We start from the raw sequence: 14,275 nt of genomic DNA, 5'->3' as shown, positions 1-14,275 counted from the left end.
TTCTAGTGTTTTAAAATGTTTTTTATTTGAAGTAATATCATCAAGTCTTTCCAAATAACTATTTGCTAGCTCCTTGATTGAGTTGAGACTATTTTGTATAATTATTTTTGGGATATCTTTATATTCTGGAAAGTTATTATCTATATTTGATAAAAGTTTGTTACATTGTTGAATGTGTTTTAAAAGTCCAATAAATTTATTACCATTTAAACAATAATTAATATCTTTATTATAATTAATAGCATTATTAATTTTATTATTAATTTCTTCTATTCTTGTTGATATTATTTTATTTACTTGTATATTTTCCTCTGATTTAGTTAAAAATAAACTTTGGGTTTCTTTATTTTTTTCAATGAAAATATCTTTAAACTCCTCAAATATATTCAAAGTTTTATTAAAAATATTTGAATTGTTTTCTTGAATTTGCATAAAGTGATTGTTTGATTCATCCAAAAAAAATTTATTATTTTCTAAATACCTCTTTAATTTTGGAATTGTTTGATAATTAAAATCTTGTTGTATTTGATTTCTAATATTATCATCTCGGATGTTTATAAAATAATGACCATTGTGAGTACCTGTAATACATTCAATACATACAGGAGTGTTGTTTGGACAAACTGAGCATATTGAAACTATATCTTCATAGGGATGATATAAGCATTTGATATCATATTGATTATTTTGCATTTAAATATAATATAGCTAAATAAAATATAGTTAAATTATTATAATAAATATTTAAATATAGTTTTTTATAAGGGTTTTTTAAAGTTTATTTATTATTAAAATTGTTTTTTATTTACAATAATTTTTATATAAATTAATAAAGAAGCACAATCAAATATAAAAATTAAAAAAAAATTAATTTTTTTAATTTTTTTATTTGATAATTTTAAAAAAATTAAAAAAATTAAAAAAAATTAATTAACAAAAATTTAAGTCGCCAATAATGTGAATTTTAAATTTTAATTTTACCCTTGCATCATTTAAGTTTTTTAATTTAAAAATTAACACTTTTTTTTTCTCTGATTCTTTTTTTTAATTTAATGATTTCAAGTAAAAAAAATAAATTATTTTTAATTAAAAATAAAAGATTCAAATAAAAATAAAAAAAATTTTAACAAATTGCAATAGCTCATTGTTTAAAAATCATTATTCAAAAAATAATTAAAAATTAACCAATAGTAGACATCATTCTAAAAAAAAAAAGATAAAATAAAATAAAATAAGTAATTAATTTTCTTTCTTTATTTTGACTAATTAAAAATGCAATCACAGAAATTGTATTATTGTAAATTAAATATTGGAACTTCCATAGTAGTATAATCCATTAAATATAATGGCTATTTTAATTTTATTATAATAATCTTGATATTTCACATTTGGGTATTTACTTTTTGTATTAAATTCTATAGTTGCTTTAATTTTATTTGAATAATCTGGATATTTCACATTTGGGAATTTACTTTCTCATTTTGAATTAAAAAAATTCCACTGTTTAATTTTTTAAAAAAATTTTCAAAAAAATTTTATTTTTTTAATTTAAAGTTTTTATTAATTTAAAAATTTTATGTTTTTTTTTAATTTTCATTCACAAAAAGAATTTTTTTTTTTTTTTTTTTTCTTTATTATTTTATTTACATACAAATAATTATTTATATTTTTTCATTTATTATTATAATCATTACAATAATAATCTTTAATAAAATTAATAACTTTTTATTTTAATAAATATTTTACAATAATCAACAAATAATATCTTGTATATCACATTTTACTATTTCAAAAACATAATTGAAAAATGGATTATTTAGATTTATTTTGTATTTTTATGGCTTTCTTAGGTTTTTCATTAGGTTTTTTTGGAATAAAATTCCTAAACAAAAACAAAAACAAAAACATCAACAACAACAACATCAACATCAACAACAACATCAACAACAACAACGCCTTCCCACAACAAAATTCACCAAACCGTTATACTGCTCCATTAACACAACAACAACAACAACAACAACAACAACAACAACATCAACATCAACATCAACACTGTCAAAACCCACAACCAAAGATACATTACATTTCATCAAGTTCTCTTAGTCAGATGTTTTCAGAACATTACGATAGACGTTGGGTAACTATTTTTGGATTCCCACAAGAGAAAATTGAATTAGTCGTTGATGAACTTTCAAAATTCGGAAATATACTTGAAATGAAGTACCCACATCAAACAAATGCAAATTGGGTTTATTTGAAATTTGATTCCGAAGCCACCGCATCGTATATTTTAAATTTGGGAAGTTTATCTTTCAACAAGTTTATGCTTGGTTTTGTTCCTTATAAAGATAAACTTTAAATATACATCAATTTTATATACTGCAAGCCAATAATATCCATTCATAGTCTCAAATTTTTTTTAATGTAAAAGTAAATGGTCTAAAAAGTACTTGCCCATTTTGTATAGCAAGATTTTATTCTATTAAAGTAAGTAATTCATACCCTCATATATATACCTAATAAATAAATATATATTAATTTATTTCATTAATAATTTAGCTAAAGAAAGCGGGTTGGGTGCAGACTCACCAATGTTGGAAATAGAGGTTAACAAGAAAATTTCGAAACTCTCCCTTGTGACTCCGATGATGATTCAGATATTTCATACCATAACGATATCCATTTAGTCGAGGGCGATTAAATTAATAAATTACATTCTTTATTCATATGTTTCATTTAATGAAATCGGTAAAGACAAATTATTAATTAAATCGTTTCATTCAATATTTCAATGATATCAATTTCAGTAACCTTCGTCATCCCGAAAGTAACAAAATTAACCAAATATTCAACAAACTGCGTGACAATCTTCAAGGTAGACACAACTTTTTAATTCACCACCCGCCACATTCCTTTTATGTAATCGCCATATGAAAATAGACAAGAATGCTTCCAATTATGGCCCATTCACCTCAAATCAATATTTTTTTATTTTTAAAATAGACTATCACATCACAATCCACTCAATCTTATATTCCTACAGTATAAATACCCTTAACAGCCATCACATCAACAATCCCACTCAAAAACACAATTCAGCAGTATAACAGCACACCAAAACACATTCAAATATTATATGTAAACTTAAAAATATTTCCGATTAATTTCTTTTTTGTATAATAAAATTTAATCTTTTATTTAATTTTTTAAATACTTTAAGTTTTATTTTTTTTTAAATATTTACAATATTAAAATGTATTAAGCCAAACTAAATAATATAAAAGTTTATTATATTTAATCTTTTTGGGATAACGGTCTTTTGAACAAATAAAAACAAAGTCCATTTTGGCTTTTCATTAGTTGGTTATATAATTTTTATTTTTATTTTTTTTAAAAATTTTTAAATGATTTTGAAAAATTATTTTTATCTTCACTTTTAAAAAAAAAAAAAAAAAAATTAAGAGTTATACGACGATCAAAAATTTGAAAATACATATAAAAGAACTCGACTATAAAAATCTAAATAAAATTATAATTATTAATAATTTTAAAAGTACTTATAAAATTTAAATCAAATTAAAAACATAAAAATATTAAAAGAAAATGCTTTAAATTAATCAGCAAAAAGATAATTAAAAGCAAATTCTTTAAATTATTCAGTAAATTAACTCTTTACATAACCAAACCCAAACTTGATATATATAATAAGTGGTGATTACATTATATTTTTTTTTTTTTTTTTTTTTTTTTTTTAAAAAAAGTGAATAATTAAAATAAAATAATTCTTCAAATATCATAAATATATCACCGGGAAGGAATGAAAAAATTAAAAGCTCCCCATTCGGGAATCGAACCCGAGGTACCAGTGTGAAAGACTAGAGTGTTACCGACTACACCAATGAGGATATTAGATGAACTCAAAAAATTATGACTCCGATTAGGTTTGAACAAATAAAGAAGAAGTTTAAATTAATGATTTAAAGAAATTTCCCTTTTGCTAAGTTGGGCACCTCACGCCTTAGTTGTGCATAGTGCACTTTATTACAAACTTGTGTTTCTAAACTATATTTCTATTATAACTATATTTCTTTATTAAACTTAGTAATAATTATATTTTATTCTATAATTGCTGAAATTCCGAGTGAAGCTTTAACTGTAACCGTCTTTCAGATATGGGCTCCATCACAAACTCTCAAATATGACTGTTTTTCCCTTGTGAGACATTGCAAGTAAATCATCAAATGAGATCACCAGTAAAAACTATTATAGATAAGTTTAATGAAGCCAATAAGAAGTCATTTGAGGAACCAATAATAAGATTAGCCACACTAAAAACAAGAGGAAACATCTCCAAATACAACACAAATTTATCGAAATTATCAAAAAAGTCTTACAGCCAAGAGAAGACCATTTGGAAATAATAGAAGAAAGAGTCGGATAATTATTTTTAAACTCCTAAAAAGACAGTGATATAGACACAAATCTAACAAAAAAAAACCTCCTCAACAGAGGAAAAAAAAAAAAATTAAATAACTAAAACGAATTAAAATTAAATAAATAAATTAATCTATATTTAATGTTATATTTGTGACAAAATAATTTTTAATATATTTTATATTTTTGGTTTTATTAATCTTAATTTGGAAATTTAACTGAAATTATAATTAAGACCTCTATTTTTAAAAAATATCTAAACAATATATTTTAAACTAAATTTATATTATCATAAAAATAAAACGCATGTATCAGCGAAAATTTACAAATTAAATTAAAATGAAATAATTTAAAAATAAAAAAAAATTTCTTTGTTTATTTGCAAATCTTTTAAATTTTATATAAGGAAAATCAAATACACTTTTAAAATAAATAATCTTTTGTTTTTTTTTTTTTTTTAAAATTTTTATTTTTTTTTTTTTTTAAAATTTAAAAATAAAATTGAAATTTAAATGATGATAATCATTTTTTCTGTAAACTAACTTTTTTATATGACAAAAAAAAAAAAGAATTTATGTATTATTATTATTATTATTATTATTTAATTTAGTTTAGTTTTTCTTTTCGGTGAAATCAGCTTCTTGGGTGTTGTTTGATTGGTTGTTGTTGTTATTGTTGGTGCTGTTTGATTGTGAGATTTTAGCTTTGTAGGCAGCTTCGAATGATGAACGAGTCATATCGTGTAATTTTTTAATTTCAGATTCAATAGCTGAACCATCTTCTTTGGTTAAGGCATCACGAACAACTTGAACTTGAGCTTTAATTTCATCGTTTTGTTGAGCATTTAAGTAATCTTTGAATTCAACTAAATCTTTTTCGACTTGATAGACAACACTTTCACCATTGTTACGGGCTTCGACTAATTCCTTACGTTTACGATCGACTTCAGCGTTCATTTCTGATTCTTTAAGGATACGAGCAATATCGTCTTTGCTTAAACCACCAGAGGTTTGGATTCTAATTTGTTGGGCTTTACCAGTTGCTTTGTCTTTAGCGATGACTTGTAACATACCATTAACATCAATATCGAAAGTGACTTCAATTTGTGGAACACCTTTTGGTAATGGTGGGAGACCGAATAAAGTGAATTTACCGAGGAGTTTGTTATCAACGGCCATTTCTCTTTCACCTTGGAATACTTTAATTTCGACTTCTTGTTGACCATCTGAAGCAGTTGAGAAAACGTCAGTCTTTGAGGCTGGGATATTAGTGTTCTTTTTAATTAATCTAGTGAAGACACCACCGAGAGTTTCAATACCAAGTGAGAGTGGAGTAACATCGACTAAAACAATACCTTTAGTGTCACCTTTGAGGACACCACCTTGAATAGCAGCACCAACAGCGACAGCTTCATCTGGGTTAACACCTTTGAATGGTTCTTTACCGAAAACGGTTTTAGCTAATTCTTGAACTTTTGGCATACGAGTCATACCACCGACTAAAATGACTTCGTTGATTTCGTTGATGTTCATTGAAGCATCTTTAAGACAGGTTCTGCATGGATCGACGGTTCTATCAATTAATTTAGAGACGAGTGATTCGAATTTGCTACGAGTTAATTTCATGTTGAAATGGACTGGACCTGATGGACCGGCACTGATGTATGGAAGATTGATTTCAGTTTGGATGGTTGATGAAAGTTCGCACTTGGCTTTTTCAGCAGCTTCTCTTAAACGTTGAGTGGCCATGCTGTCCTTTGATAAATCAATACCTTTTTCTTTTTGGAATTCTTCAATGAAATATTTGAGTAATTCGTTATCAAAATCTTCACCACCAAGGAAAGTATCACCATTAGTAGCACGTACTTCGAAAACACCACCGACAATTTCTAAAATTGAAATATCAAATGTACCACCACCTAAATCGTAAACAGCAACAGTCTTTGGATCTTCTTTCTTGAAACCATAAGCTAAAGCAGCAGCAGTTGGTTCATTGATAATACGACGAACATTTAAACCTGAAATTGTACCAGCATCACGGGTAGCTTGACGTTGAGCATCATCGAAATAAGCTGGAACGGTAATAACAGCGTTGGTAACTGGACCACCTAAATTGGTTTCGGCGGTTTCTTTCATCTTTTGGAGAACCATAGCACCAGCTTCTGATGGTGAAATCATTTTACCTTTAACTTCAACCCAAGCATCACCATTTGGACCTCTAACAATTTTATATGGGACCATAGTCATATCTTTTTTGGTCATTGGATCATCGAAACGACGACCAATTAAACGTTTGGTGGCAAATAATGTGTTTTCGGCATTAGTAACCATTTGTCTTTTAGCTGGTAAACCAACAATTTTTTGACCATCTTCAGTGAAGGCAACAACTGATGGAGTGGTACGACCACCTTCAGCATTTTCTAAAACACGAGCATCAGCACCATCCATAACGGCAACACATGAATTGGTAGTGCCTAAATCAATACCAATAACATGACCTGAAACTTTTGATTCTGAACAGAATGATCTAATGCCATTAGCCTAAAATATAATATAATATAATTTAATATTAATATTTTATTTATTAATTATTAATTAATTTTTTTTATTTTATTTTATTTTTTTTTCGTAAATTTCAAAAATTAATTTATTCATTTTATTATTTTATTATTTTTCATTGTAATGTTTGTTATTATTCATCTATTGACACTTACACTGTTGTTTGATTTTAAAACTTTTGAAAATGATCTTAACATTTTTAATTTATTCCTATTCAATTTAAATAAATAAAATTAATTATGTATATAAATAAAAAAAATAAAAAAATTAAAGTAAAAAAAAAATGAAAAAAAAAAAATTAAAAATATTTTCTTTTCGAAACGAAAAAAAAAAAAAAATTACAAAAATTAAAAAAAATTAAAAAAAAAAATTAAAAAAAAATTTTTGTTTGGTAATTATTACTTGTTAATCATTTAATTTTCATGGGTATTTAGCATGCTAAATTCAAAAAACGCTAACGTTATAAAATGATTTTTTTTTTTTTTTTTTTTTTTTAAATTAATTTTATTAAACCTCATTTATTTATTTTAGTTTATTAAAAAATAAATTGAAAATAAAAAAAATAAATAAAAAATCTATTGTATCTATGAAAAAATAAAAAGAAACTAACTTCACACACACCCATTTTTACGAAAAATTTTTAAAATTTTATTTCTTTTTTTTTTTAATAATTTATTTTTATTTTTTCAAATAATTTAATATCTATAAACAGTTCTTTAATTTGATAATTACAATCTTTTGATTTTTTTTTGAAAAAACAGAGAAAAAAACTTGAATGAAAAAAAAAAAAAAAAAAAAAACAAATTAAAAATGATTAATATTTATGTGTCCAAAATTTTTATTATTTTTAAATTAAATAAAATTAAATAGCTGGGTAAATTTAGGTCCATGGACACACAGGATAAACATCTTTAGTGGTAAGACGTTCAATATTTATTATTTATATTATTAATTTTATATGTTTTTTTTTAAAAAAAAATTTAATATAAATATTTATTATGTTTTAAAATATATTAGAATGTTTTAATTAATATTCATTGGGGTGTTTTTAATCCATTTGATAAAAACCAAACATTTCATTAATAGATATACATTAAATAAAAAATTAAAGAAATCATAATAGGAAATATTACTCGTATCTATATGTGCATATAAAACAATATTATTTATATTATTGATGTTAACCATATACAGAAGAAATATAAAAAAATAAAAAAGGAAAAACTAATATAATTAAAATTATTTTTTTTTTTTTAATTTACAAAACCTCAATAATAAAGAAATTTTATTTTTGTATATTTAGATGTGTGTGTTGTCTTCAAATTTTAGGAATCTTTAAAAAATGAGAATAAAAAAGTGGGGTAAATGTTTTTGAAAAAATAAAAAAATAAAAAAATTTAAAATATATAGAAATAGATATTTATATATGTATTTATTAAAAGTTTAAAAATTAAATTTCATTATTTTTTATTTTATATAATTCTATAATAATATTTTTTAAAAAGATGAAGTTTGTTTATAGTATATTATTTATAGTTTTTTTTATTTGGGTAAATAAAATAAAATCGATAGAGAGTAGTGTGGGTGATGAAGATAATAATAAAGTGATTTTAAAAGAGTTGAATCAAGAGTGTGATCCTTTTTTAAAAGATTGTAAATTTGGTAGTAGTTGTATAAATTTAAATGGAAAGAATAGATGCATACTGGAGCAGAGCGAGGTGGGGGGGTATTGTAATGAAACTGTTAGGTGTAAATATAGTTTGGAATGTATTGAAAATATATGCAAAAATAGTCACTTTTTATTTGTAGGCGAAAAATGTTATGGCGATTATGAATGTATATCGACACTACCCACTGGAATTATTAAATGTGTTGATGGTATTTGTAGAAAACCCAAAGGTGTTAATAATTGCACTTCAAATCAAGAGTGTCCTATTGGTACAGTTTGCCATTATATAAATGAACCTAATGATTATAGTAGCAATAGTAATAGTAATAGTAATTATAGTAATAAAAAGTTAGTTAGTGGCTATTGTGAAGTTGGTGGTAAAAAGGGTGAGTTATGTCATAATGAATCATACCCGTGTAAATCTGGTTTACTGTGTCAGAGTGGTAACGATGATGATTTTGGAATCTGTACTGAATATTATAATGGTATCGAAGGATCTAATTGTAAATATAACTATCAATGCCAATTGCATAATGGTCTATATGTAAGCTGATTTTACCTATACTATGTGGTGATTTTAAAAAGTTAGTGCTAATTTTTAATAATTATTTAGTGTAGTAATTTTAAATGTAAAAAATATAATAGGGTCGATAATAAAAAAGAAAGCTGTGGTGAATGTAGTGATTATTTTGAATGCGAAAAAAATGGTAATGAATCAAACAATAGCGACAATAGTCCACAATGTAGACAATATACATACCTGCCTGGATCCGAATATTTTAAAAAACTATATCAAATACAAAAATGCAAATCGTTATATGAAATACCCGACACAAATGAAATTAACTATAGTCAATATTCGCCCAAATCATACTTTTCTAAAAAATGTGGAATTGAAATATGCTCATCTAATATTGGTATTGATGAGTCTAGTTTATCATACAAATTAAACGATTCAATATATACAACTGGTTTTAAAATAAGACAAGAAAGGGACAAATATAAATTTAATGACTATTGCCTACATACCATTGATGAGATAAAAAAACTAAACAACTATTCTCCATCCCTAATATTAGATAGAAATAATAATAGTGGGGTTTTTATAAAATTGACCATTATTATTTTATCAATATTATTATTTATTTAATTATTTGTTAAACAAATATAATTATATAATAAAATTATTTAAAATTATTTTTAATATACTATTATTTTAGTAATATTGGGGGGTATGTGTTATAGTGGGTGAACTTAATAATTATTAAAATAAATCTGTTGACGCATAAAATTTTTTTTATTTTTTATATATAAATGATAATTATAATTATTTTGTTAATTTTTTTTTTTTTACTATATTAAATTTTAATTTCTATATTTAAAATTATTAAAAGGGAATAAAGAGAACTGTTTTTAGTAAAATAATTTTGATAGAGTTTAATTTAATTTAAATAACTATTTTATTTTTATTTTTTTAATATTTTTTTAAAAATTTTTTTAATTTTTATTTTTTTAAATTTTTTTAAATTTTTTTTATTTTTTTTTTTTAATTTTTTTGAAATTTTGTTTGAAAAAATTTAAATTTTTTTTTTTTTTGTAGCAGTTAGATAGACGAGAAGTTGTCAAGGATTGTGTGTAGAAGGTATTTATTGAACTAAAATAGAATCTATAGAAATAAAGAGAAATTCAAACAAATAAAACTATTTTCAAATATAAATAAAAAATACTTGATATAAACATAAATATAATAAACATAAATAAATATAAATAAAAAAAAAATATCAAATAAAAATAAAAAAACAATAGGAATTTATTCAAAAAAAAAAAAAAAAAAAAAAATCAAATTAAATCAAACCAATCTAAAAATAAAAAAAAAATCGAAAATAAATATATCCAAAAAAAAAATGAATAAAATAAAATTACAACGAAATTAAATTAAATTAAATTAAATAAAATAAAACAAGAATTATAAATAAATTATTGAAGATACAGTTAATCAAATTTCATAAAAGAAAAAAATAAAATTTTTTTAAAAATTTCTCCTGCATAAAATAAAAAAAAAAAAAAACGAAATGGTATTAATATAATTTTTTTTAAATAGATAAAGATGTCAGAAATTAAATGTTATAAGTAGGTTATACAACAAATGCAGGTATAGAACCTGACATAAATTATTGGTTATTAACTATTTTTTTTTTTTTTTATTCAGATGTAAACAAACTGGTCACATTTCACGTGAATGTACCTCAACTGAACCAAAAGCTTGTTACACTTGTAACAGTACCGAACATCTCTCAAGAGAATGTCCACAAAACCCAAACCCAGCCCCAGCTTTTGAAAAAAAAGAAAACAGCGTTAAATGTTACAACTGTAATGGTTTTGGTCATATGGCTCGTGATTGTAAGTTGAGAAATTCATTTTTCTTTTGTATTATTATGGTATTCTAATTAATATTATTGTTTAATAGGTCGTAAAGGTTCAAGAGATAACAATAAATGCTTCAACTGTGGTGGTGTTGGTCACATTTCAAAGAACTGTAGCTCACCAAGAAGAGAAGCTAGAGATAGCAATAGCTCAAAATGTTACAGCTGCGGTAAATTTGGCCATATCGCCAAAAACTGTGATCAACCAGTCCAAAATTAAATTATTGATCACAAATTTAATTTAGAAAAAAGAAAAAAAAAAAACAACAATTGTTTACATAAAAAATAAAAAATAAAAAAAATAAAAAAATATTAAAAATCTTTTTTTAAAAAAAAAAGTATTATTTGTTTAGAGACCAGTGTTTGTTTTTTATTGTTTGAGATCGAAAATGGGGTATCAAGATTATAAATATAATATCAATATTTGGTATATCAGATTTTTAAAAGTTGGTTTTACCACTGCTTTATATAAAATAGTTTTAAAGGTAAAGTTTAAAGGCCATCAAATAGATAAATTAAAATGGATATCTTTTATTTATTTTATTTTTTTTTATTTTTTTTTTTTTAACTTTTTTTATAAAAATCTTTTTATTTTTTTTTTATTTTTTTTTTTTCAAATCCACAAACTTTTTTATAAAAATCTTTTTTTTTTTTTTAAACAATAAATTTTTATTTCATCCATCCACATTTTTTATATTTATTTGTGTTATAACAATGATGATTTTTAAATTATAATTTAAATAATACATTTTCTATAGTTTTGTAATAATAGTTTCAATTATGTTTTTTTTAGCAATTAATAAAAATAAATTCATTTATATCGGGGGTGTCAGCAGTATAGCAATTTTAGGATTAATATATTATTTAAAAAATAAATATAACTTTAGTTTAAAAAATTTATTAAAATTTAAACTAGATAAACAAGATAAACAACAAAAACAACAAAAAAAACAAAAACAACAAAAACAAGAACAATTACCAAAAAATAATATAAGATATTTATCATTAGAAGAATTTTTAAAAGAAGAGGAGGAAGAGAATAAAAACAATAGTTATAATAAAGAAATGGTCTCACAGCAATTAAGTGAAATTAGAAAAAAGATTAATGATTTTAACAAGTTAAGTTTCCCAACTAAACAAGGTTTATTATTCAAGAAAAGTAGATACTTAAAGGAATGGAGATGCAGATTTTTTGCAATTCAAGATAATATTTTATTTTATTTTGATACCAAGAATAGCGTTCCAACAGGTCATCCATTGGGTATGTTTAATTTATTGGATTGCCAATTCACATTAATCCAAAATGAAAAGCGTCCCAATGTATTCAAAATCCTTGAACAAAAAACAGGAAAGAATTGTTTAATCTCTTGTGAAAATATTGAAGAGTTTCAAAATTGGTTTGCAATATTGCCACAAATTCAACAAATAGTATTGAAAAGGGAACAGATTTGTATTAAACTTCAGTCATTAATTAGAAAGAAACAACAGGCCAAACGTTTTAGAGAGTTAAAGGAAGCATCTGTCCAAATCCAAAAGTTTTATCACCATCACGAGGGTCACAGAAAATTTGCTCGTTTTGTACATAATGTAATTAAAGTTCAATCTATAGTTAGAGGTTTCTTACAAAAGCTTAGATATAGAAGAATCAAAACTCAAGTATTGGTTATTCAAAGTCACTTTAATACAATTAAATTAAAAAATAGATTAGAAAAAGAATGTTTGTATTAAAAAATATATATAACTATGTTTATTAAGATAAATTAAATGATAGATTATTAACCAGTTTAATTAAAATCTAGTTACTAGAAAACGTATTGTTCAAGAGTTATTAGCAACTGAAAAATCATATGTTTACAACTTAAAGTTAATTATTGATATTTTTATTAGACCTCTAATGAATTTCCATTCAATTGAGCAAAAGGTATTATCATTATCAGAAATTAGTGGTGTATTTGGTAATTGGGAACAGCTTTATAAAATTAATTCAGAGTTTTTAAAATTAATTCAAGGCAAATTTGATACATGGCACACTGAACAATTAATTGGTGATATATTTATATCAAATGTAAGTAATAGTAATAATAGTAGTAGTAGTAACAATAATTAAAGTAGTATACTAATTATTTAATTTATTATTTTCAGACTGATTCTTTATTACAATATACACCTTATGTTACAAATTTCGAATTCTCAAGAAAATTATTAGATAAATTAACTGCTAGTAATATAAACTTTAGAAACTTTTTGGATGCAGCCCAAAGAGACAAGAGAAGTAAATATTTAGATATCTCATCATTTTTGATTCAGCCAGGTAAATATAACTTATAATACATGTAAATTAAATAAATATAAATATTAATTTAGTTTTTAAATAATAATTATAGTTCAAAGATTACCAAGATATGAGCTTTTACTAAGAGATTTAAATAAAAATACCTATGATAGTCACCCTGATAAAGAAAATTTAGTCAAAGGTATTTCCAAAGTAAAAGAAATTACAATGTATGTAAATAATCAACAAAAAGAGCGTGAAAATCTTTCACAAGTAATTCAAATCCAACAAGAGTTAATATCCGATAATGGTAAAATCTCATTCTCTTCAGCCACTCGTTTGATAAGACAGGGTGATGTTAAAGTTTCAAAAAAGAAATGGAATTATATGTATTTATTCAACAGTCAATTAGTTATAATTCAAAAGAAAGATGAAAAGAAACTAGTAAAAGAAATTATTCAATTGGATTGTTTGGGTATCAGAGATGAAACTGGTGTCGATATCAATTTATCAAATGGTGATTTAAATCAAAGTTTCACCACCTCCATGGGTGGTCCATCATCACCTGATATTTATGCTATCAATACAAGTTCATCTGCTTTACCCATTGGTATATCTGGTAATAAATTCAAAATCGTTATTAATCAGAAAGTTGAATATTCACTTTATTTCGATACTCCTGAAGAGAGAGATGGTTGGTTTACCGATATTGCTGTAACTTTAAATCGTCTTGAAATTTTAAACTCTTCGACAAAATCAAAATAATTTAGCCTTAATTGAAACTCCATCTTTCAAAATATTATTATTAAATTAAATAATATTAATATACCTGTATTTTTAGAAATAACCAAAATAAATAATAATTTAAAACTTTTTTTTTTTTATAGTTTCATTGTTTTTTATTTAAAAATATTGT

At 23.4% G+C, this 14,275-nt stretch overlaps 4 protein-coding genes across 4 annotated transcripts; 3 read left to right on the top strand and 1 right to left on the bottom strand.

Moving 5' to 3' along the window:
• Nucleotides 1–1,807: 1,807 nt before the first annotated feature.
• On the top strand, nucleotides 1,808–2,362 carry DICPUDRAFT_74931 (uncharacterized protein; the record flags this gene model as incomplete). Its single annotated transcript, XM_003283921.1, has 1 exon — nucleotides 1,808–2,362. The coding sequence occupies one exon, from the start codon at nucleotides 1,808–1,810 to the stop codon at nucleotides 2,360–2,362; it is 555 nt and encodes a 184-aa protein (XP_003283969.1).
• A 2,534-nt stretch (nucleotides 2,363–4,896) lies between these two features.
• On the bottom strand, nucleotides 4,897–7,237 carry DICPUDRAFT_45156 (uncharacterized protein). The gene is made up of 2 exons (XM_003283895.1): nucleotides 7,151–7,237; nucleotides 4,897–6,977 (listed from the first exon to the last, which is right to left on the bottom strand). The coding sequence occupies exons 1-2, from the start codon at nucleotides 7,190–7,192 to the stop codon at nucleotides 5,049–5,051; spliced, it is 1,971 nt and encodes a 656-aa protein (XP_003283943.1). The 5' UTR covers nucleotides 7,193–7,237; the 3' UTR covers nucleotides 4,897–5,048.
• A 1,100-nt stretch (nucleotides 7,238–8,337) lies between these two features.
• DICPUDRAFT_74929 (uncharacterized protein) lies at nucleotides 8,338–9,814 on the top strand (the record flags this gene model as incomplete). Its single annotated transcript, XM_003283920.1, has 3 exons — nucleotides 8,338–8,356; nucleotides 8,568–9,208; nucleotides 9,278–9,814. 3 exons carry the CDS (start codon nucleotides 8,338–8,340, stop codon nucleotides 9,812–9,814), a joined length of 1,197 nt encoding a protein of 398 aa, XP_003283968.1.
• Nucleotides 9,815–11,867: 2,053 nt separating this feature from the next.
• Nucleotides 11,868–14,124, top strand: DICPUDRAFT_26788 (uncharacterized protein; the record flags this gene model as incomplete). Its single annotated transcript, XM_003283919.1, has 5 exons — nucleotides 11,868–11,973; nucleotides 12,112–12,804; nucleotides 12,887–13,152; nucleotides 13,230–13,398; nucleotides 13,472–14,124. The coding sequence occupies 5 exons, from the start codon at nucleotides 11,868–11,870 to the stop codon at nucleotides 14,122–14,124; spliced, it is 1,887 nt and encodes a 628-aa protein (XP_003283967.1).
• Between the last annotated feature and the right edge of the window lie 151 nt (nucleotides 14,125–14,275).

The sequence above is a fragment of the Dictyostelium purpureum genome (genome assembly GCF_000190715.1).
Source record: "Dictyostelium purpureum unplaced genomic scaffold DICPUscaffold_16, whole genome shotgun sequence".
Lineage (NCBI taxonomy): Eukaryota > Evosea > Eumycetozoa > Dictyosteliales > Dictyosteliaceae > Dictyostelium > Dictyostelium purpureum.
Note: the sequence above shows the minus strand (reverse complement) of the source record. Positions and strands in the feature narration are given on the sequence as shown.

Coding starts and splice junctions, on each gene's coding strand:
- DICPUDRAFT_45156 (XM_003283895.1), bottom strand. CDS start 7,192: ATGTTAAGATCATTTTCAAAAGTTTTAAAATCAAACAACAGT. Junction 6,978..7,150: donor TTTTAAAATCAAACAACAGT/GTAAGTGTCAAT, acceptor ATTATATTTTAG/GCTAATGGCATTAGATCATT.